At 39.2% G+C, this 24,447-nt stretch overlaps 1 protein-coding gene across 3 annotated transcripts in view; it reads right to left on the bottom strand.

Annotated features, from left to right (window-relative positions):
• The window catches only part of LOC149774235 (uncharacterized), a 71,692-nt gene that overhangs the window by 16,748 nt on the left and 30,497 nt on the right, over positions 1–24,447 (bottom strand). For all 3 annotated transcript variants that reach the window (XM_089945527.1, XM_089945526.1, XM_089945528.1), the window contains one exon: positions 23,095–23,236. In XM_089945527.1, coding sequence (XP_089801653.1) covers positions 23,095–23,236 — 142 coding nt within the window. The remainder of the gene's footprint in view (positions 1–23,094; positions 23,237–24,447) is intronic.

The following is a 24,447-nucleotide window of genomic DNA, read 5'->3' on the forward strand; positions in this document are numbered from 1 at the left end:
AAGGCCGGTTTTGTATTTTATCTGCAACACGTCGTACTGAAGTTATGCAGAGACCGAAATACTTGCCAGCCGTGACTGAAATAGTATATCTTCACCGGTCTTAATATTTACGTATTTTAATTGCCTTCATTGCAACAGTTTTACGTTTTCCAGTATTTCCGAATGCACAATTTTTGCTCTGTTTGATAGCTTTTAAGTTATCCATGGAGTTATCGAGTTTTTGTACGTCATTATGATATATTACAAGACTGCCTTTGATCTCCTCGTGAAAAGTCTCGTATACAAACCAATGAGTGTAATACCTTTTCTTCCCAGCGATGAAAATTAGATGACCAGTATTATTAACAACACCAACAGGCTTCTTCAACAGTGTCTAGCTACACCATCACGAGATGCTTCATAATTCTTGATGATAGGATGTCTAACAAATTATTTTTACTCCAATTTATATATTTTTTTATTTGTTTAAATTATAATTTGTCTTTACAAATCTAGCTATGTAATCTTCAGGTTTTCTTAAAACCTATTGTGTAAATTTGTATTAAGGACAGAGTCTTTGACAACGTCAACGCTGTTATTTTTTAATTATAATATCGTTTTAGTTCTCTATATTTTTTACCACCACATCGCACACGCAACTGTGTTTTCCCTTTAACTCCAGCACAACAAAATAAGCAGTATTTTGGACGTAGACTCCTCTTCTTACGCTTTGCAAAAGTTGTCCGAAGAATTCATTTAAACGAGATTTGTTACAAAGAGTTAAAGACCTTATCATTTTTATTTAAATACTTGTCTAAAATATAATGTGGAAGAGTTTGAGAGATTATCCACAATCGAACCCTGGAAAACTTTGTCTCTGAATCCATATTCGATCTTGACAGAAGAACTCCTGACTTGCGGAGGCAAACTCTGGCTGTTCCGAAGAATAATCTGATTAATAATATTCGAGATGCCTGAAAAGAATTTTGCGACGATGGTGCATCTCACGTATGGTAGACATTCAAAATTATACGCGATGGAAAAGATTATTAATTATCTCAACGATCAATGCTATTTTTTCACAATAAAGTTTATTGTGCTAGCAAAAATAGATTCCGCTGAGTGGATTATCGGTGGCAAACATAACATTGTCCTTGCTAATGGAAAAACCGCTGTGCTAAGTACAATTTCCAAACGAGGAATGTTTTCTGGTATTGACAGACCATATTACGCTCGAGCATATCCTACCACCTTGGTTATTTATGGAATTTATCAAGTAATTAATAACCCCAACATTAATGATCTTGCGCCAATGAGATTGTCAAAACTAAATTTTGTATCCGAACGAGTAATCGAACATTTTACAAACGCGATACGTGGAAATAGGTTAGCGGATCTACGATGTGAAAAAAAAATGGGCTGAATCGGTTAAGGATACCGGAGCTACTATAAATGATGTCGCCGAGTAAGAAGTAAATTAAAACTTCCAATAACATTAAAAACGAATACCGGATATATTTTATACGAATCTAAGCATAAGTCGAATGAAGCTCCAATTGAAATTGTTGATCATAATGCGCATGCGTGGACTAAAGCAGCAACAATACTTCCACAAGATCGGACTGCAAGATTTTAACCAGAGAAAGGCCATAGGGGAAATTTGTTTGATTTTATTCAGGAAATAAGTAAAAACGATCCTGTATCAGTATGGCTATTTAAGAGTTGAGATGATGAAAAATATGATCAATTTCTAGGACCTAACGGCGAAATATATCGCAAAGAATCTCTTCATGAAGAAATGAAAAATCTTGCGCAGAAATTTTCACGAGAAAATACTGAAAAATTGCTAAATGATTGTTTAACCGTTCCGTAAGTTGCTGATTACTTTGTAAGAGAGAATAATTCGTGGAAGCCAACGCAGTTTGAATTTGTTGAGGACGTACAGCTAAGCTGCTGTGAATACGGACACGGTGGGTTGTGGAATACTGAGAATGACCACATCGTTATCTCGGTTGATATGGTCGCGTTTTATCCGATAAGGTTTCTTGGTAACGGAGAGTGTTATGGATATTTTAGAAGATTTGGACAACCCACACACGAGATGACCGGAATGGCAATAAATGGACCCCTGATCGATATTACACTGACAGGATTCGATCGTATTTTATCGTTTGAGTTTGCTAAGGGTCTTCATCCGATCTGTTATTTTTCGTTTTGTAGTCACTTTTCAGAACAACGTTGGTCACCAATAGTGCTGTTACGTTATATGCTTGATGGTAAAATACTGATATCGTTGATTGCTAGTGAGGCAATTATTACACACGGTCCTCAGAAAGAAGTTTGGTTACCATCAGAGAATTAGTCTGATGACAAAAATAAAATCGTATAAAATCTTGGTAGAAGAATGATTGGTAAATTTACTCATGGGAGCATATGATCATAAACGACATTATATAAGACTGATCAAAGACGATGTTGAGCTCGATTTTATAACTGCGATGCAACGAAAAGAGCAGCAGGGGGGGGGCGAAGCGGACATTTTGTCCAATCTTAATTTTTTTAATTAATACTTTCTGCACTCAGCGGATCCGGTGTCGTCAGCGCCCGGTAAAAAAAAAAACGACGTCGTCGTCGGGGGGTTCGTCCAATCGTCATTTGGTTTAATTAATACTTTCTGCGCGCCGATCCCAGCGTCGTCAGCGTCCGGTAAAAAAGCGCGACGACCGCGTCGATGTCATCGCCCCCCCCCCCTGCTGCTAAGGGGTTATTTACAATGATCTTATAAACAGAGTGATCACTAACTCCTCCTCTTGTAGATCAATTAGGTTATTTGACTGATCGGTAAGTCTGAAATTAATTCTTGTTAAAAACCGATTATGGCATCGCATATAGACCGGATTAATCGGGCTCTCAACGATTAAGAATCCGGGAGGGGCTGTTGGTGAAAATGAATAAAAGATATACCCCTGTTGAGCTTGATTTGATTGCTTGGTATCTACCTGGTAACTCCCTTCGATAACATCGCACACTAGATTGATTGCTATCACCGATGCGATATTTACGTTGTATGGAGCAATATGCCTACCACCATCTCCGTTATCGTGTCTGAGGATAGTTAATGAACCGAAAAAATCATTAAGAGACTTTCTTAGTTCTGGCGCGTTGTATCCTGGAAACTTGAAATCGGGTAAATCGGCTTCTGTGATATTATACTCGGTTAGGAATTTTTGTTTATTATCATCGCTGCTATCGGATATTGTTTTAACGATTCGTTCATTGATATATTCCATGTCTGATATAAGTTGATTTAACACCTCAACGTGTTTTTGTGCTTTTGTTTTCCGTAGTTGTTCTAGTTGCAATCGGTAATTACGATTAATCTCGATGAAAAAAAAAACTATCGATATCATTTTAATTAACTGTGAGTACGGTGAACGATTCAGGGGTTTTATCATACTGAAAATACCATTGCATGGTATTCCTGTCTTGAATCATAAACCTGTTTCTGAGTAATAACGTGTTTTTTATAATAGACAAATTATCTCGATACCTGGGATTAATTTCATGATACGATTGCGCATTCGTGTGAAATTCCCGCGGACTTTCATGAGGTGGATTCTCAGGCCAACCTAGTATGGTTCTTATTGAACTGTTATAAATATCAACCATATACCCGGGTGTGCTTATTTCAATCGTCGACGATAACGTCGGTTCATGAACCGTAATATCGATTTTTGATTCTTTTCCTGTGATCGATTTTATCCTGCGTTGAAATTCTTTATTGATTTGTTCTATTTGGTATGACCCAGTTGGTATTGCAACCTCCTTCCAGTCTGGGGTCCCATTGGGTTTATTTGTCCATGCAAAAACCAGCGAGTTATTAGGTTGTTGTCCGTTAAATGCTTCCGCTCGGATATTAGGCCAACTGTGATATACTCGCAATTTTGCCAGCGCTATTTCCTTCACTGGAATCGGAGAAGGGAAGTTTACACTGAATTCTGGCTTCGTTGATGTTATCGATATCATACTTGTTTGTACCGGAGTGGTGTTCTCCGCGATCCGTTGAAGTAATTGAAACCCTTCGGGGTTCAGCGACATTATTATTATTCGCTGTTTCTAGTGTTTAATTTCAACACCGAATATTAACAGCCTGCTTGTTTTCAGGAGAATGTTTTGAGCCCATTGAAGTGGTTTCAGCGACGTGGTTTCCAGCTTCCAGTTGAAAATCCTCGATTTTGGACATCGCGGAGTCATACAACTGGACCATCGTGGAGAATTAAACATCGGATATAAACGAATTATCTATCGCCAACGAGATCAACCCGGATAATTTCGAGTACGCGTCGGATACTATTTGATGTTTTACTGTATACTCGTTGAGTTTTTTCTGAGAACACGATGATATCTTTCTAGTGATTGCGTTGGCGACTCCAGCAATTGTTGTCGCAGCGGAGATAGCGATTGGAACAGCGATCGGGGCCATCATGGTCACCGTGGATAAAATAACACCGGTACCGGCTACTATACCTGACACCGAGTACACGACCGCGTCGATGGTGGTTATTTTTCGACGGTATTTTTTTATTTTTACACGGTATTGTTCGGAAAGCGTTTTCAAATTCGCGGAGAATTCTTTTACGGTATTGAATCGATATTGATGTGACGTCGGTGATACCTCTGATTCAATTTCCTTGGTGGTCATTTTTATTTTAAAAGAGCTAGTGTTTTTAATTACTTAGATTCGCTGCAAATTCCACATACCATGTAATGTTTGCCCCGGCTAGATTTCTATCAACGGTATAAATTGTAAACAGTTCAGTTGCGTTCTTGTCTATAATTGTTGATATTGTATTGTTAAACCCGGATGAACTCGACGATAATATATTAAACTGCATCATTGAAACCAGTGTCAATCGATAAATGCCCTTAACAGTTGCGGTAATATTTACTATATTCTGTGTAGGAGTCCAAGTGAATGATCCATGCCGAATCGTGGATACTGTGTTGATGGTATTCTCGTGAGGGATTTTTATTTTTGTCATTTCCGGTATTCTGTCTTTGATATCTGCAACATCAAGTTTGATTGTTCCTATTTCCTGTGTATGCGCGTCTATATTCCCCTTAATCGCTGCAACATTAGTTTTGATTGTTTCTATTTCCCGTGTATTCTCGGTCATACTTTTTTTGTTCGCTGTAACATCAAGTTTGATTGTTCCTATTTCATATGTATGCACGTCTATACCTTTTTTGTTCGCTGCAACATCAGTTTTGCTTATTCCTATTCCCCGCCAATATGCGTCTACATTTTTTTTTGTTCGCTTCAATATCAGTTTTGATTGTTCCTATTTCCTGTGTATGCGCGTCTATATTACCCTTAATCGCTGCAACATTAGTTTTGATTGTTTCTATGTCCTGTGTATGCGCGTCTACATTATTTATGATCGTTGTAACATCAGTTTTGATTGTTTCTATTCTCCGTCCATGCGAGTCTACATTATTTATGATCGTTGCAACATTAGCGCCGATTATTTCTATTTCCCGTTCATGCACGTCTACACTCCTTTTGTTCGTTGCAACATCAGTTTTGATTGTTTCTATTTCCTGTCCATACGCAGTGATATCATTTATAGTTATTGTAATTTCATCCGGTTTGACATTTTTTCTACCAAAGAATTTATCAACGGCATCATCAACCCTGTTAATATTTTTTCGTAACGAGGTAAATTGGCCCGACAGCGTTGTAAACTCCAGAATACTATTTTTTATCCCTACAAGATTCGGTTCGGTCACCGTCGGGGTCCCAAAAAAACTAGCAGTAGTGAGTTGTATACCGGTGACAGACTTTGTATCCCCTCGAACTGATTTGCTTGCGCGTTAAATTTATCATAGAAATTTTTTAACGAATTCGACATGGTTATATAATTGTCGCCCAGTGTATTTATTTTTTCATTTATCGTCAAGATGGATTCACCTGATTTAAGTCGTCCGTCGCCGGTATATAGCGCGATAGTGTTCTCGGCGGCATTACGTTGTCGTATTAAAACGTCATCCAGCGACACATTACTGGATTTTAATTTACCCTGACGATCTTGAAATACAACTATTTCGCCCGGGTCAACACTGGTTAGATTTAACGTATCAGCGATTTCATCCTCAATTAGTTTTTTATGTCATCGGTGGTGGACGTTATGGATTCTTTCAGCGCCGAAACCGGTCGTCCCCAGATATCAATCATTATTATTGCAAAAAAACACAGTGTTTTTAATTAACCCGCCGGGCCTCTACGACCCCACTAGTGTATTCGTTTACAACCACATGAGGTGGTTTCCGCGATGATGAAATCGCCGCGAGTACGTTCAATACCTCACGGCCGCATATCGGTGGGTCACTTAATTGTTGTGTTGGCAGCGTGGAATAAAAAACCGGGGCTGAACACGCCCGAATATACCGCATGAACTCGTTTGGCGGGGCTAACCCGTATGAATCAAAATAGACGATCGCACGCGGATCAATTGCGTATGCAACCCAATGAGTTCCCGCTCCGGAGGATTTATCGAGGTTAATTATACCGGTTTCAATATTCCTTGGTTTTGTCGGTAATTGATCCCTCATAAAAACACCTCTGAAGTTTTTTATCGCTAACGCGTTTGCGGCATCTATTAAATCAAAATTAGACATAGGAGTCATTGACTCTTGCGTTAATAAACGGTTCCCGGTAGTCTTAGACCCTTCCCCGAGTACCATGAATACGGGGTTCCCGGTAGTCTTAGACCCTTTCCGGCTACGGGTCGTCCTTGTTTCTTTTTTTATAGCCTTTCCCGGTTGCCTTCTTCAATGCCATTGCCGCCGCGGTACCAACGGCTCCTAACGCCGCCGCCTTCGCCACTGCTGGGGCCGCCGCGGAAATCAACGCTGGAATCGCAGCTAACAGCGGAAATATCCCACCGGTCTTTTCCATGTTTTTAATCGCTGCGGCCGAAAAATCTATTTGAACACCCTTTTTATTCTTCATTGCATCATTGAAATGTTTTATTTGACGCGCCGTCAACGATATCTTATGATTACCACCTGCCATTTGTGACGGCTTTAACGTTATTGTGGTTCCACATTGTTTAGCCGACTTTGATCGTAATTTCTTGACTTGACCATCGGTCAACTTTACACCGACAACACTATACGACGTTTTTATTGTAAACGCGTTTATGTTTTCAATTACATGTTTTCCACTGGTGCATCAACGATTCTCATTCGTCCACCAACACCTTCCAACAGCATTGATTTATCGCTGAGAATGACAGCAACCGCTCTATAATTAACATTACCCGGGGCTATACGAGCTCGGAAGTGTATATCAACGACGGACTGTCTCGTTAAATCAAGATGTTCCAGCGAAAAGTAATAAATCGGATACAGGTTTTTAAAATCAAGTTGTGATATTTGCAAACCGGTGTCAACGTTTTGATCACGACCCATATATGACAGCATCCGATGGTACACGCGAGCAATATGGTTGTTGTCGTAATTAAGCTGTATATCCTCGGATGGTTCCTGTTGTCCGTTTATTTTCAGCGAAACCTCCCTGACTCCTAATTGATCAAATATCATATGACTGTGTTCTTGATTATTCAATCGATCCCTATTCTGTAGCGCTATAAATATATGACGCGGGGCTGAAACGCCTTGTTTTGATGCCAGGTGCCATGTAAATGTATCAGCGACATTATCCTCTTTAGCATCAGTTGTTACCGCTAGCCAACTTAACAACGATTTTCCCCCCTGTTCCATAAATGATAACAATCGTGCTTCCATGGTAACTGATGGAGTCAACACCGGCATCCACAATGCTATTTTAGTTAAAACGACTTTACCGGCAGCGACACCAGCAGCACGCCATATTGCATTGTTATCATCGCCCCTTCGCGATAGCGCAATTGTATGCTTAGCCCCATAGATAACTTTTCTGACATTTCTGCAGAATCCAAATATGTGATGGAGTGGAATCGCGCATGAAAACTGTCGACGTTGTCCTTGTAATGTTGCTACTCGTGTTGCAAACCCTAGGTTAAAAGTATCGTTAGTACTTTTTATAACAGTGAAATCAGCGTCTGGTTTTATTCTGCGGTCTGGATTGGCTGCTTCAGCTTGATTATCAACTACGGTATTTTCTTTCATCAGCACGTTAATGTACTGAAAGTGATCAGCGTTATTAGTGGTATCCTTCGCGAACATCATAGATGGGCCCGCCGATCTTGTATAATCATCAGAATATCTTGCTAGCCCGATTATCGTTGTTGCAACATCAACATCGTTTTCTATTGATTCAATTTCTCGCCCGTCAATGAGATATCTAGCACTCTCAAATAACGCCATGATGCCGTTGTTGACAAAGCCAACTCGAACACGCGGGTCATCTGCGTATGGTGTATTAGCGGCGACATTTGTTACAAGTTCTCCCTCAATTTCGATAAACGCTTCACACGGCAAAAAGTATTTACTGGTATCTTGGACTTGAAGTTCAATTCGCGATCCTAGGTTGGCTTGTGGTGGTTGATAGGAATAAAATTGATAATCACGGACAGAATCATCCCTGCGCACTGGGGCGTCCATATCAAACGCGGGATCAGCGGTTCGCGCAAACATTTTATTATTTATCATGTTGACGTTTTCAATTGCGAAACTCTTTGAGTGGAAAATCTACGATTTTCATCAACGTCGTTTTCGTCGTAAATTCTTTAAATTTTGTTTAAGGCCACTTCCCGCTATCGCGTTCATGAGCGCGTTGGTTGTTGCATCGGTGGATGGCTTTGCCGCCAACGACTCTAGTTTTTCTTCCACGGCGTTATTTATTACTTTACTGACATTTGCAGGCATCACTTTCGTTGATGGCATCACCGGTGGTTTCTGTTTTTTTCTTCTCACCAACGACATTAGTTTGACCTTTGCTGCAGAAAACGCCCTTCCGGCAACATCTCCAATAGCACTAATACCCCTATCACGAATAGCATCAATAGCCTTCATTCCTAATTGTTTGGCTAACGGCGCCACTTTTGGAGCCATTCTTGTAAATAACCCCGCAATGGTGCTACCGAGACCATCTCCGTACCACGCACGGTATACAGGCAATCGTGAGTTTACCACGTAGACACTGACTGGTTTATCATGGTTGTAGTGTATAATCATCTTTATTATAAAAACACCAGTGTTTTCCAATTAGTGATTGGTCAATCGCTGTAATGACCGTGGTCATCAAAACCGTCCACAAGTTCGTCTATGAGCGTTCGATATACATTAATGTCCATGATACCACCGGCAAATAACCGCCTGCAAATATCAGCGGCTTCATTAATAATTTCACTGGAATTATTTCCGGCTCGTTTTCCTCCGATTAGTACTTCTAACCGTGATATATCACTGAGAACATTACCAGGACAAGTAACGTCTTTACCAACAGAGTATCCTTTTCCTTTTTTTGGTTTCCTACTTTTAACCTTATCGAGGAATGCTTTGTAATCGGTATCACCACGTGGTATTATATCCTTATATCTACTTGCTAAATACACTATTCTTGTCCATTTTTCCACCGAATTTACATTTTTCTCGTAGCCGCTATTGATATACATCTCTCGTGAATCCTTATCAAAATTTATGGCAGTAAAATTAACTAATTCTTCATCGTCAAGATTTCTGATTGTGTCTATTGTGCTCTTTTTAAGTACATTACGGGGTATATTCCCCTCTTTCTGTATTTCTTCGGGTATTTTTTCCGGTATTTCTTCCGGTATTTCTTCTTCTGGTTCTCTTGCGGTGGCGCCTAGTTCTTCTTCATCGGCCATTGTAACATAAGGTTCTTGTGGGTCCGTTATAGCGAGTGGTGGCGGCCTCTCCCTCCGTTGGTGTGTTGTAGCAACCGCTATTTTCGCAGGAAGTGTTTTCAGAGACTCTTTTGTTTGTTCTGTCTCTGCCGCTATCTTTTCAAGCGCACCGAGGACGGGCACAGTTGCCGCCGTAACATCTTTGGTCGCTTTAGTTACCGGGGCAAAGAGTTGTTCGCTTCCAACAGCAAAATCAGTTTGCATTTGTTGCCGCGTTTGAAGTTTCTCTCTCACTCTGTCTCGTAACGGTATAAACTTTTTAAGCGCTGCTAGTCTTTCACGTGCTAATCTCGTTGTAAGTGATTCACCTACCATTTATTATAAATAAAATTCTTCTAATTTTAAAATACAAAACCCCAACACGTCATTGCAATTACCAGGTCAAAGTATCCATCAACGACATACGACGCAATCCGGGAAATCACGGGGAGGGTTTTAAACTAGTGGTTAGATGATAACACCACAGCAACGGCGGTGTCGCAGTAATCAGTACGCACATAGTTGTATAGGAAAATCCAGATTGATAAGAATTCTTGGAGGAGAAAATATACCTGCATACATATATGGCAAAAAAAAATGTTGTTTCAACGTTTTACTTGTACACACGAGTATAATCGGTGATTTCAATTGAGAGTTCTCTCCTCCACAGCGTCTTCGTCTAGAATCTTCCTGATGTTTTTAATTTTATTAGAGATTTCTCGACGTCGTTCAAAAGCCTGTCCGAGTTTTTGTCGTATTTTTTCAACGGTAGTAAACAATCCAATAAATGCATTTACGTCATTGCCATACAGGTTTTCATTGATCCTATATTGTAATCGCTTTATAAAAGAATACTCACATGGCAAGGTATATCGACCTTTCTTTGATTGCTCGTTAATAATTTCATAATCGGACAATATTTTTTGGTTATCAAGCTTATCAGATAATACAATTCCTTGATTTTTTAATTTTGAAATTTCAGTTAAAATGTTATTGATGTCTTCGATATTCATATTCTTATAAACATCTTTATTTCTAATATAAAAAAAAATGTTTTACAAAATGAACTCTAGGCGCATAAAGGTGCTGTTAACATCTTTACTGCCTAGAGAAATATGTGCGTGATTATGGACTCGTATAACATGAAGTTGCCACCGCATCTTCGTGTTAACAGAGAGTATTATGATTGGACGGCACACCCGTTTGGCAACTCCGCTGGCGCCCTATGACGTCAGAGAGGCCCATCGGTTACATCTATCAACAACACATCTTGGAACCCCTTGGGTGCCTTCGCATCCATCTGAGCCCAAGGGAACCCCGAAACATACATCTCCGGGAGGGAGGCCTAAGGTGACAAACGTCATCGTAGACCGCCCAGAAGATATGCTTGGGGGGACATCACTACATGTACTTAATTAAGGATGGATATATATGATGGGACGGCACAAGACAGCACAAACATAAAACGGCGGGGCGGAACTCTACGGCCGATTCGACCAATCAAAAGCAACCCAATTAAATTAACCCGGTTGCATGATTGTGAACAAAAGACAACCACACGCCCGGGTCAAGTGCGTGGGTTAGTTTTGATTGATCGAATCGGCTTTAGAAAGCCCCAGGCTTATAACGAGTCGTCTTATATATAAGGTGACTAATACAACCGCGTCAGTTACAAGGTGTGTGTTAATTTGAATTCCCTTGAATCGTTAAATCCTTGAATACTTATTAATGGTGTTTCACAGCATTTAAATGAAACCAAATATTTGAATAAAACATTAAAAAAAAGAATACAGCTTTTAGATAACAGCGTGTATTTCATTAGTTTTCATCGTAAAATGATTAATTAATCGTAACATTAATTGGACTTCAAGGGACGCAACTCTTGTCATGCGACGCTATCACAAAACGAGTTATCTCCCTTTGATGTTATATATGAAAATCGAATTCTGTGACCCGTCTTTTTTGAGATCGCTGTTTTAGTTATATTTTCTGCAACAAATCGTACTGCGGGCATACAAGTATCAAAATATCTACTGGCTTCATTCATTGACTGAAAAGTTTTTTCTTCGTGCGTTGTTGTATCAAATGATTTTACACTCTTTGCTTTCTTTTAGTATTTACCAGTTCCGCCTTTTTTGGTATTCTGACTTTGCGAGATAGCTTGCAGGTTTATAAGAAAATTATCAGTCTTATTATTATTAATATGATCAATCACAAACCCATTCTCGATTAATCCGTTAAATACTTCAAATACCATCCTGTGAACATAATAGCTTTTTCCTCCCGCAGTAAACATCACATACCCGCTATTACTAACAACACCAACCGGCTTTTTTAGTCTGCGGTTTCTAACAACGCCGTAGCGAGATGCCTCGTAATTAACGAGCACAGGATGCGGCTGAAATTCTTGGTTCATTTGTATAATAATACTACTTGTCTAATTCATTATTTGGTTTAATTATAAACCTTGCAATGTAGTCCTGAGGAGTTTTGATGATTTTGTCCTTGACGGAGTCAGCGGTGGGGTCAATGACGGCGTTTTTTATTCGCTTGTCATAATAGCGTTTTAGTTCCCTGTATCGCTTTCCGCCACAATTGATACACAACTGTGATTTTCCTCTTACACCAACGTGGCAAACCAAGCACGGAAGGGGGCCAAGAGAACCATTACGAACGCTTTGTAAATGATACCTGCAGAATTCACCTCTACACGATTTATTGCACGGGGTTGTCGACCCAATCATCAACCATTTGCAGTGATTCATTATACTATATTCTTTCATTTAAATACTTGTTTTAATTATATGGAGGAGTTCGAGAGATTAGCAGCAATTAAGCCCTGGAAAAATATTAAGTTTAATCTCGATAGAGTCCTCAAGGACGCACCAAAAGCGTTAATAAACGATAGAACCCTGTTGAATAAAATACGCGATTGTATCAATGAATTCAAGCGTGATGGTGCATCTCATAGTTGGTCAACATTTCGAATTGATGGTGTTGTTGATGCTACCATGAACGACAACCGCGCAGCAACGATAATATCACAACTTGACGGTAAAAAGTATTTCTTCAGAGTAAAATTCATTGTCCGGGTGGAATCAGGTAATTGGATCATACGTGATAAATTTGAACCGGTTCTCAGCGACAAGAAAACAGTTATTGTTAGCCGCGACTCCAAGCCTGGGCTGTTAACCGGAATTGACAGACCATACTATGAACGAGCGTATCCTGAAACAGCAGTTGTCTATGGAATATACCCGTTAAATAAGAAACCTGATATCGGAAAACTAGTGCCGATGAAACAGTCAACGGGGATAAATTGTGTAGCAGAACGAGTAATAGAGCATTTTACAAATGCGTGTCGAGGAAATAAACTGACCGATTTACGACGTAGCAAAATAAACCAATGGGAGGAGACAGTGCGCGAGCGAGGAGCAACCATCAGCGACATAGCGAAATTAGAAACGTCGTTGAGATTTCCAATAACCGTTACAACAATAACCGGTGAAGTATTATATGAATCAAAGTATAAATCAAAGGGAGCCCCAATCAAAATTATTGATCATAACGAACACGCGTGGACGCCCGCGGTCACAATATTTCCACGGGATAGAACAGTAAAGTATATCCCGGGGGAATTCCTGGGAGAGGATGGTTTTCTCGCGGAGAGGACACTATTTGATGCTATTGCTTGTTTGTGTAAAAACGACCCTGTGTCAGTGTGGTTACTTCGCAGCGCTGAAAACGATGCGGATACCTTTGATCAGTTTGTAAGACCAAACGGTGAATTATATCGCACTGAAGCGTTTCACAACAAGATGAAAAAAACCGCCATGGAATTTGAAGAGCATGATGAACAACTGCTAACAAATTGTTTTACGATTCCATCGGTTGCGGCTCATGTTGCAGCAAGGAAAAATGTGTGGAGACCAACGCGCAAGGAATTTCTACCGGATGTACAATCCAGTTGTTTGGAATACTATCACGGTGGACTATGGAACACTGAATACAACCGCGACGCTATGATTTCCGTTGATATGGTTGCCTGTTATCCAGCGAGTTTTCTCGGGTATGGATCCGCCGCTGAGTACTTTAAACGATTTGGACACCCCAGACATGAAATGACTCGTGTTGCTATTAATGGACCACTGCCTGATTTTGATTTAACCGGATTCGCTCGCATAGTATCATTTGAATTCTCAGCAGGACTTCATCGCTGTTGATATATTTGGATCGGTAGACACATGGCTGAAAAGAGATGGCTTCCAATAGCGCTGCTACGGTTTATGATTGATTGTAGCATGCTTGTATCGTTGATTGTCAGCGACGCAATAATATCATATCGGGCGCAGACTGAAGTCTGGTTACCAGAACCAGAGCGTCTAGATAGCATAATTGACGAATCCAGAAAACACATTGATGCCGACGAGGAATATATCATCGAATGGTCCAAAAAGATATTCAACCAACGAAACCGCGAGGCAAAAGATCTCGGTAGAAGAATAATTGGTAAGTTCACACAAGGTGGAAAAAACTGCGACTACAAACGATATTGCTCACGGCTGATTATAGATGACACAGAATATGATTTCGTAATCAAGGACGCAGTGGCAAAAAATAGATACGTGAACTGCAAAACAGCTTTCTTGTCCAATGGAACAAGGTTGGGTACAGTTGTTACCTACAGCGATGGAGACAGCCCCGCGTATCCACATTTGAGGGCGTCTATGCTGGGTTACGCCGCTATCAATTTATTCTCGATGATAAATAGATTTCCCGACACCGCGGTTAGAGTTGCGATTGATTCATTTTACATAGACGTAAAGTATAAGGGAAACATAGCCGAGTTTACTAGTCCGGACGAGAGTTGGGATATATGGAGAATTAAAAATGAAATACGACGCGATTATTCCCCGTCAGCAGATGTCACCGTTGAAAATAATTACTTACGCGGTGATAATCTATCAGAATGGTCTAATGCACCACCGTGTTCTGATCCAATTTGTAGATATAAAACAGTTTATTTAAGCGGCTGTGGCGGGTCAGGAAAGACGACTCGGGCAATTGAATTATTTCGAACGCGGGCAAGTATAATCGTGCTTACACCGACCCATAGACTAGCGCGAGAGATAAAACAACGAAATGTTGACGCCGTTACTTATCACAGCTTTTTTCGATACAGCGGCGGTGAGTGGACTCCTGATCGAATGGGGGAAAAATTTATTCCTGAGGTTATCATCTGGGATGAGATATGTATTGTTTCGTTAGATGTTTTACAAATGTTTCTTGAGTGGTTGCTGCGCGGGGAATACAGCGGTGATAATGTGCGGAGATCATGGCCAACCACCACCATTTGTCGGCGAGGGTCCACATGATTGGTTAAAGGGTTTTGTGGACTATTATGAAGAAACCGATACTGATTACCGAGCACTTGATGAACAACTGCGCGAGGTTAAAAAATTAATCAGATTACAGCCGGATAGAGTTCAATGTGAAATAATCCGCGAGGTGATTCCGGAAACGCCGTTAAATGAATTCTGGGAAACATGGAGACCAAACGATTTGATTGTAGCGAGTAGAAAGATAGTCAGAGACACACTTCAGTAAAAGTTGTGTACGTTGCATAAGGAAAAGTTTCCAACGCGCCCAGTGCCGTTATGTTATAGAGCCGCGGATACACGCCGGCAAAACATTGAAGTTGAAATCCCGGGCCCAACAGCGTCAGGGACAAAAAAACAAATTCTCATGCTGAATGATATCGTGCTCGTTGATATCAGCGTCGTCGAGGGCGCGCTACGTGCTGATAAATCCCCGTGGACGCTAGGATACGCAACGACAATACATTCCTCGCAGGGATTAACCATCACGGACACAATTGTTTGGATAGTTGATAATCGCATCGAATGGTCAAATCTAGTCTATCTTGCAGTGTCCCGAGTACGGAGGATAAATCAGCTTCGAAGAATTGTTATTGACGAAGCGAGTGACAACGATGACATCATCGATGCAAGCGTCATTGATAAAAAACTCTCGGGTTACCGTCAACAGGATAAAAAAAAACAGCGGCGTTTTGATATTGATGCCGAATTAATAATTGCGTTACGACAACAACAAAATAATCACTGCGCGAGTTGCAATTGTGTAATGCGCTGGCGTTTTTCGGATAAAGACGCTCGCCAATTTACCGTGGACAGGATCGATAACAGTCTCGGTCATGTCAAAAACAATGTGAGGTTGACCTGTCTTGAGTGCAACAGACGCAACGGCGCTAGTTAAGACCACGCGGGGGCAATTGATTATCGTCAGGTATCACTTGTAGTTGCTCGCGTGTAAACCCCCGCTGTGGGGCAGTTGAATCCAGTCTATAGATCGGTGGTCTACCAGTTGATCGTGTTATCGTTGATATGTTATGTGTGGTAACACTCCAAATAGGATCAGTAGCTCTTTTTTTACCGCCTTCAAGCTCTCCTGGTTCATACAGATATCTAATAGTGATATCGCCGAGAATCGGCTTGGAAACGCTATCTATTTTTGATCTTCCGGGTATATACTTTTTTTTAATCGCGTCGCTGGGCTTCATGTTGATTGCTCGGGTAATCTCGTTATTTAACGCTGAAATTACGCCTGGCAACCTTTTGACCCATTCACGAGATCGTTTTTCTTGGATGAATTCCTTCGCGTATTGATACCCAAATAACCGTTCAGCAAGAGTCCGATTGAATCGTTCAACAATTGCCTGATCACGATGTAGCGCAGTATGACCTCGTCGTATCGCGACGCTATGATGTTTCAGCGTTGATAAAACAGCGCCGCGAAATTCACTACCAGGATCAACTTGTAATAGATTTGGCCAGCGCAGAGGACCCCTTCGGTAAATCCGCTCAAACGCATCGGCTACTTCAGTTGCTGACTTTGTTTTTAACGGCTCCGCTTGTTTGTATCGACTCGCAACATCAACTACGGTTAGCGCGTATTTGTAACCGTTGTCATGCGGCAGAAATAATATGTCAGCTTGATGAACTTCATTAGGTACGCTGACATCAAAGCGCGAAAAGTTGATTTGTTTAGGCGGTGGTAGATAAATTTGCCATATAGCCTGTTTGGATAACCAATTAGCCGCAACGGCCTTTGTTACCTTTGCAGCGCTTGCGAGTTTACCAATTGCGGCCTTCCCCTTCCAGTATCCTCTCGGAGAATAATAGATGGATTCCATGTTGTTATTATAAACGCTAGCGTTTTCAATTACCATCGCGAGAAGCTCCGCTTCCAATCATTAATTTACCTTTCATAGCCGATTTTACCAACCATGAAGCCAATTTTTCTTTGAATGATTTATCAGGAATGGTATTTAACGCGTGAATTAATTTTACATCCGCGATATGACGCTGTTGCAGATCGCTAATTTTGTAGTAAGCAACATCATGAGCATGACACGCCTTATCGATAGCGTTTATTGGATACTCACCGGGTTTGGGCTGATTTTGATCATCGAGTCTGATATCTAATCGTGTTCCGGGGCCACAGTAGCTATATCCTGGGAGGTGCTTTTCTCCTGGATACTTTGCCCACGGTGTTCCGGGGAGTTTTGATAACTTGGCTGCAATATCACCTCCTCGCTTTTTTTTAAAACACCCCCGGGTCTAATAGAAATAAATCTAAATTTCTTTGTACCGCATTGTACACACTTACCAGTAAGTGCCGATCTGTTATTTCTTGTTGTAACGGTTGTCATATCATTTGTGCCAGTACGCACTCTACACTTCACACAATATAAATCCATAATTTATGTATAGAGATATGAATATAATTGATTTTTCGGCGACTAAAACAAGAGAACCAGATAAGCATGTTGCAGCGTTACCAAACTCGATCCGGATGATTATCATCGGACCATCTGGATCCGGCAAGACGCAATTGTTACTCAATTTAATAATGAGATGGATGAAGTGGGATAAGTTGTATTTAATCGCCCCTAGCGTGGATGATCAACGATGCTAAGAGGTGTTGAAAGATTTTAACGAGAATGCATCAGCGATCGCTGAAAAAAATGTTATTGAGTTTATTACAGATATCAATGATGCACCAGGTATTGATGATATTGATGGCGACGTTAACAATCTAGTCGTGTACGATGATGTTATGTTAGACAATCAAAAAAACCCAGCTAGGATATTTTCCAGAGGCAGGCATAAAAACACCGACGTGATATATGTCACTCAACGATACACTCAGATTCCAAAAGTAATCAGAGACAACTGTAATATTCTTGCTGTATTCAACGGCGTTGATACACGCACGCTACGAAATATGTGGCAGACATGGTGCGGCGGTGACATGGACTTTAATGGTTTTCGAAACTTTTTTAGTCATGCTCAGTCGACCCCACATGGATTTGTAACGATACATTTACATCATCCTCGGACACGATATCGTATCGGACTTGACCAAATATTCGGTTAAATTGTAACTAATTTTCATTGTAAATAATCCCTTAGCAGCGGGGGGGGGGCGATGACATCGACGCGGTCGTCGCGCTTTTTTACCGGACGCTGACGACGCTAGGATCGGCGCGCATAAAGTATTAATTAAACCAAATGACGATTGGACGAACCCCCCGACGACGACGTCGTTTTTTTTTTACCGGGCGCTGACGACACCGGATCCGCTAAGTGCAGAAAGTATTAATTAAACCAAATGACGATTGGACAAAATGTCCGATTCGCCCCCCCCCCGCTTCTAAAAGAGATATGTTTATCAGTCGAGAAAACGCTTACTTGTCTTACGGAACACGATTAGGTACAATTGTTGGTTATTTTGATGGTGAGTCACATCAATTTACAATCCTCAATGCTCGATCATATTTCTATAAATATATTATCGATGATAAACATATTTCCTTCCACCGCGGTAAGAGTTGCCACGGATTCATTTTATATCGAAAACAATTACTTCTAAATACTGACTCAATTTACCGCTCATGATGTATCGTGTGGTAAATGGAGAATAAAACAAGACATGTTATGTAATTATTCTGAATCTTCAGACGCTGAATTCAAAGATATTTATTACAAAAATAATCAGATATCAGAATTATCATCTGCACCGTCCGTGTATGATCCAGTATCCTGACACAAGACTGTTATCTAAACAGATCAGGTAGTTCCTGTAAAACAACTCGAGTGCTCGAATTATTTAGACGGAGTTCAGTTGATATGGTTGTTTTAACAACTACACACAGACTCGCAAGATAAATGAGCGAAGGAGGAATGCAATCATGTACTTATCATAGCTTCTTCCGATGGAAGGGCGACACACTGACTCCTGGCCGAATGGGCGAGAAATACATTCCATGGATCATCATTTGGGATGAGATTTGTACATTAGCTTTAGATATATTAAAAATGTTTCTCGATTGGCTATTATTAAAAAATACAGCCGTGGTCATGGCGATCATGGTGAAACACCGCCGTTTTGTTGGGTTATCTCCACACGAATGGCTAAATAATTGTGTGGTTTATTACGAGGAGATAACTGATGATCATATATCTCTTGAAGTAGAATAAAGGGAGTTTAATAAATGAATCAGACTAGAACCGAATAAAATTCGTGTGAAATAATGCGTAAAATAAAATCCACTTTGAGGGGAAGTTGAATGTAATCTTTAAATTGCGGGTCTGCTCGTGGATCTTACCACGCTGGACAGTTTATGTGTCGTAATACCCCATATAGGATCAGTCGCTCTTTCTTTAACACCTTCAAGTTCACCGGGTTCATATAAAAACCTCACAGTCATATTACCTAATATTGGTTGTTTTGAAAAATCCTGTCGTTGTACAGACATATGCGTTTTTGTGATCGCTCTAATAGGTTTCATGTTAATTGTTCGAGTAATTTCATTATCTAATGCAGCTTTCACACCTGGTAATCTTCCAACCCATTCGCGAGATGTTTTTTTCTGAATTATTTCTTCTTATACTGATATCCAAATAAGCGCTTAGCAAATGTTCGATTAAATCGATCAAGAATTGTCTGATCATGATCAATTGCAGTGTGTCCTCCTCGTATTTCAACGTTATGCTGCTTCATCAGCGATGATACTGCAACCTGAAATTCTTTGCCAGGATCAGCTGTGGCCATCGTAGGGGTCCTAGTTGATAAATTAGTTCAAAAGCAGAAGCTACTTCAGTTGCTGTATTTGCTGATAGTGTCCCTGCTTCCTTAAATCTACTTGTAACATCAACGACAGTTAAAGCGTATTTCTACGTGTGTTGGCGTCTTCCGATTTTAATTGTGTCGTGTGGTAAAAATAAAATATCTGCTTGATGAACTTCATTTTTCAAGTAACATCAAAATGTGCATACTCAATTAGTTTAGGTGGTTGTAGTTAACATTTGCTGCTCAGCGAGCTTGTTAATCTCTGCTCTACCTTTCCAATATATTTTTGGGCTTTAATAAATCGATTCCATTATTTTTTGATAATCGGATGATTAAGTACCGGCTCCTAATAGAAGCTTACCCTTCATCACAGATTTCACCAGCCAATTAGCTAATGATTTATTGAAATATTGTTTTAATGAAATTTAACGCATAAATCAATTTCACATCTGCAATATGTTTATCTTGTATGTTTTTACTTTTATAAGCTACACCATGAGCGTGACACGCTTTATCAATAACGTTTACTGGATACTCACCTGGTTTTGGTTGATTTTAGTTATCAAGTCGGATATCAAGTCGGGTACCAGGACTGCAATAGTGATATCCTGGAAGATGTTTTTCTCCTGGGTACTTAGCCCATGGTGTTCCTGGTAACTTTGTTAACTGTGCGGCAATATCACCTCCTTTTCAATACTATTTCTGATTAGAAATAAATTTAAATTTCTTTGTACTACATTGTGTACACTTACCTGTAACTACTGATCTGTTATGCTTTGTTGTAATAAGTGCTAGTCGACTTGTGGGAATACGCGTACTGCATTTTACACATTATAAATATTATTTATTATAGTTCTACAACATGGATGTAATTGATTTTTCGGCGACAAAAAATATTAGACTGATTATCATAGGTCCATCTGGAAGTGGTAAAACGCAACTGCTGCTTAATTTGATAATGAGATGGATGAAATGGGACAAATGATACTTAGTAGCTCCGTCAGTTGATGGGCAGCGATGCCACGATTCACTGAAAGACTTCAATGAAAACGCAAAGTTGTTGGATGAAAACGGTGATGATGTTATTAAATTTATTACAGATATCGATGACGCACCGTCCGTAGATGACCTTGATGGATTTATTAATAATTTAGTTGTGTACGATGATGTAATACTAGATAAACAATCAAATCCTGCTAGAATATTTTTACGCGGTAGACATAAAAACACAGACGTGATCTATGCTAATAAACGATACCCACAAATACCTAAAGTGATCAGAGACAATTGTAATATTTTAGCTGTATTTAACGGAGTTGATACACATACTCTGCGACATATTAATCAGACTTGGTGTAGCGGACATATGGACATAATTATGTTTATAATTTATTTAGTCAGGCTCAGTTATCCGCACATGGATTTATAAGAATAAACTTGCATGATCCGCGGTCGAGATACCGAGTCGGCCTTGATAAATATTTTGGATAGCAGCAGCAATGAGGGCGTTGTCTCGGCACCCCCAGTTACCGCCACGATCTTCTTTTGAGGTTTCTTCTGCGATTTTCAGGAAGGCTTACGTTTCCGGTTGGAGAGTGAATCAATTCGAGACTGTTCGCCCTCTCTGCTGATTTTTATTACAGGATTCACTGTAGGCACGAAGCAGAGGCGGCGGTGGCTGTAGAGGCGGCGTGGAAGGGGGAATTAGCCATAACGAATTAATTGACAAATTTCATAAATTATCATAAAGACAAGCAATATTGGAAGTGTATTAACCTGGCTGGGAACAAAAATTTCTAACATCACATGCTTCTACACATATTTTGTTAACCCGGGACCTATCTCTTTCAGGAACAATTCTTTCTGCAAACTAATTAAATCTTTTAAAGATTAAATGTTTTCGTATCCTTACGGAAAGTGAATTAAGTTGCACATTTCATAATCTCGGTGGAGGGAGATTAGAGATTTTTCTCTTAAAAAGTACTACATGCATTTTGTCCGTTGATTTATTTCACGAAAATTGATCGTTGGTGAAGTGCTATGTAAAATATAATGAAAGGTATGAGGGACTTAGGATGAAGATACATTTCTTTAATGTCAGTCGAATGCTGCGAATAGAGTCTTGCATGACGCAGTAGTAAACCAAATGAGATCGATACAAAAGAACCTTCATCAAGATGTTTCATATGGATCCTTTATGTGTAGAAGCATGTGATTTGTCCACGGTTAACAATTTAGAGAACGTTCAAATAAGCATGAAGACTGAATTAAAATATAAGAATAATTACACGTATACATTATCCCTCCGATTAATTACTAGTAATATCCCTTTGGAAAAATTAATGTTTGTTTTTTTACAAACGGATTCACTATAAAGACAGTCCACTTTTGGGTAAATGATATGTGATTCACAAAGTGCTGTAATTGAGCTTCACCGCATTTCTGTAGGTAAATTGTAAAGTAGAGATATACATGTATTATACAGAAGACATTTCTCATTAAAAAAGACTTCTCTAGGCGGGCGTATTTTTCATGAATATAAATTCATGATCCTTATCCGTTTTAACTTTGATGAGTTTTTAAATACCAACAGTCGTGATTTTATCGCAATTTTGATGCGAATATGTGTGTTGTTTGTTATTCGTATTTAAAATAGATGTATATAGAACGTCTACTGGTATATAAGTTTCCTCGTGTACATTTCTGGATGGTACTACAATATTTGACACCAATTATCGCTTAAAAATCTCTGTCTGAACAGAAGATCAATGATATAAAGTAGAGCTTATGATGACTTTAGAATAATGGTCATTTTAGCTTTATGGTATGTCAAAAAATGTACACAAACACATGTTATTTGATTTTGTAAAATGTTCTGGTCAATGGCTTTGTATTTTGTGACTAAGTTGAGATGTGTTGAGCTTTGCAAACGGTATAACAGGTGTGAGAATTGCAGGACAGTGGCTCTATATAACAGAGTCTCTTTAGACCTTAATGCCAAATTAGGTAAAATTGTTGTATTGAAGTCGTATTTGGCTATGCATAATATCTTAAAAGAACTATCAAAATAATGATAATATTATGTGACAGAACAAAAACAATGTCTTACTTCCTACTATAGGTTTTATATTGAAGCTTGTGCAGTTGTCCCATTGCGTTGAATGTTTTAGACACTTTAGGGCCACACCCTCAATACAGGCTCTATATGTACCAGCTTCCTTTCCATGCGGTATCTCTATAACTGTTTCGTCCTGTAAAAGAACATATCTTAGAAGGCTTTGTGCTGTGATAATTGCTTTAAAGGTAAATTTGAATATGAAATCTCTCGCCCTATCCATGATACAAAAACAGCGAATTATCTCTTTATCGTTGAACTTTTAACATACCTACTTTCTTTGATATTTTCGTGATACTTACACTACTGTCATTTTCAGTTATCGCTTCTCGGTCGGATTTCAAATGTCAGGCAATAAAAACGTTGCTTAAACCAGTCAATCATTATTTCATGTATTTTGTTTATTGTTTTTATTTAAATATCGCTAATAAAGTTTACGTGAGTCAAGCATTGCATCAAATCTTTGAAAAATAAATATTACATTAAGCACAAATATAAAATGAAAGCAGAGAGTAGGAGATCAATATGTGCTTGGTGTGCATTTAAATACGGTCAGTACTATTAATTTTTTTACTTCACACATCTACTGACTAGTTTATAATATTTAAAGCAATATATAACGGACACATACAAACAATGGAAGTAGTTTTAAAGTCACGCTTGTTAAAAATCAGTTCTAATCTGATTTAGTTATACTTTATATAAATGTAAATTTGATATGATGGAAAAAAGACTTAATAATGTATATCGGCGGTTTCCTGTGAAAACGATTTGTAAATATGACAATAGATCTAATATTTTGCTTGTACAATAATTATGAAAATGTATATTGATATTAACGTTACATTTAGAATTTAATATTATAAAAGATATATGAAAAATGAATTATCTCGATCAAAGCATAATTTGGCCACATAACTTAGGGGTATTAAACAATGCTTCTCTCAGGTATGTCGTTTATCACAAAGAAATCAAAGGAAACAAATCAACCTTTGCAATTATGTCAAATTACTGTACCGAGAAATCAAATTCGACTGTCATCCAAAACTTTCAAGATCACAAGTTTACAAAGCGGACATTAAATGGATATTTAAATCATGTCACGTTATTACATGCAAATATGTATAAATGGTACAATACACACAAGTAAAATGATAAAAAACAAAGAGGAGTGGAACATTACGTTTAATTCCATTCTGCCGCCAGTCCCTCTCACCATGTTGGCCACTAAGTGTAAACGTGGATTAATATGCATAGTCAAGGTTACTATGTCCAACTCTACTCAACGAAACCCGCACATAGTTACCATAACCCATAATAATAATAAAATTAATAATAATAATAATA

This window comes from Sinohyriopsis cumingii, unplaced genomic scaffold, assembly GCF_028554795.1.
Source record: "Sinohyriopsis cumingii isolate HCF-2022 unplaced genomic scaffold, ASM2855479v2 utg000360l, whole genome shotgun sequence".
Classification (NCBI taxonomy): domain Eukaryota; kingdom Metazoa; phylum Mollusca; class Bivalvia; order Unionida; family Unionidae; genus Sinohyriopsis; species Sinohyriopsis cumingii.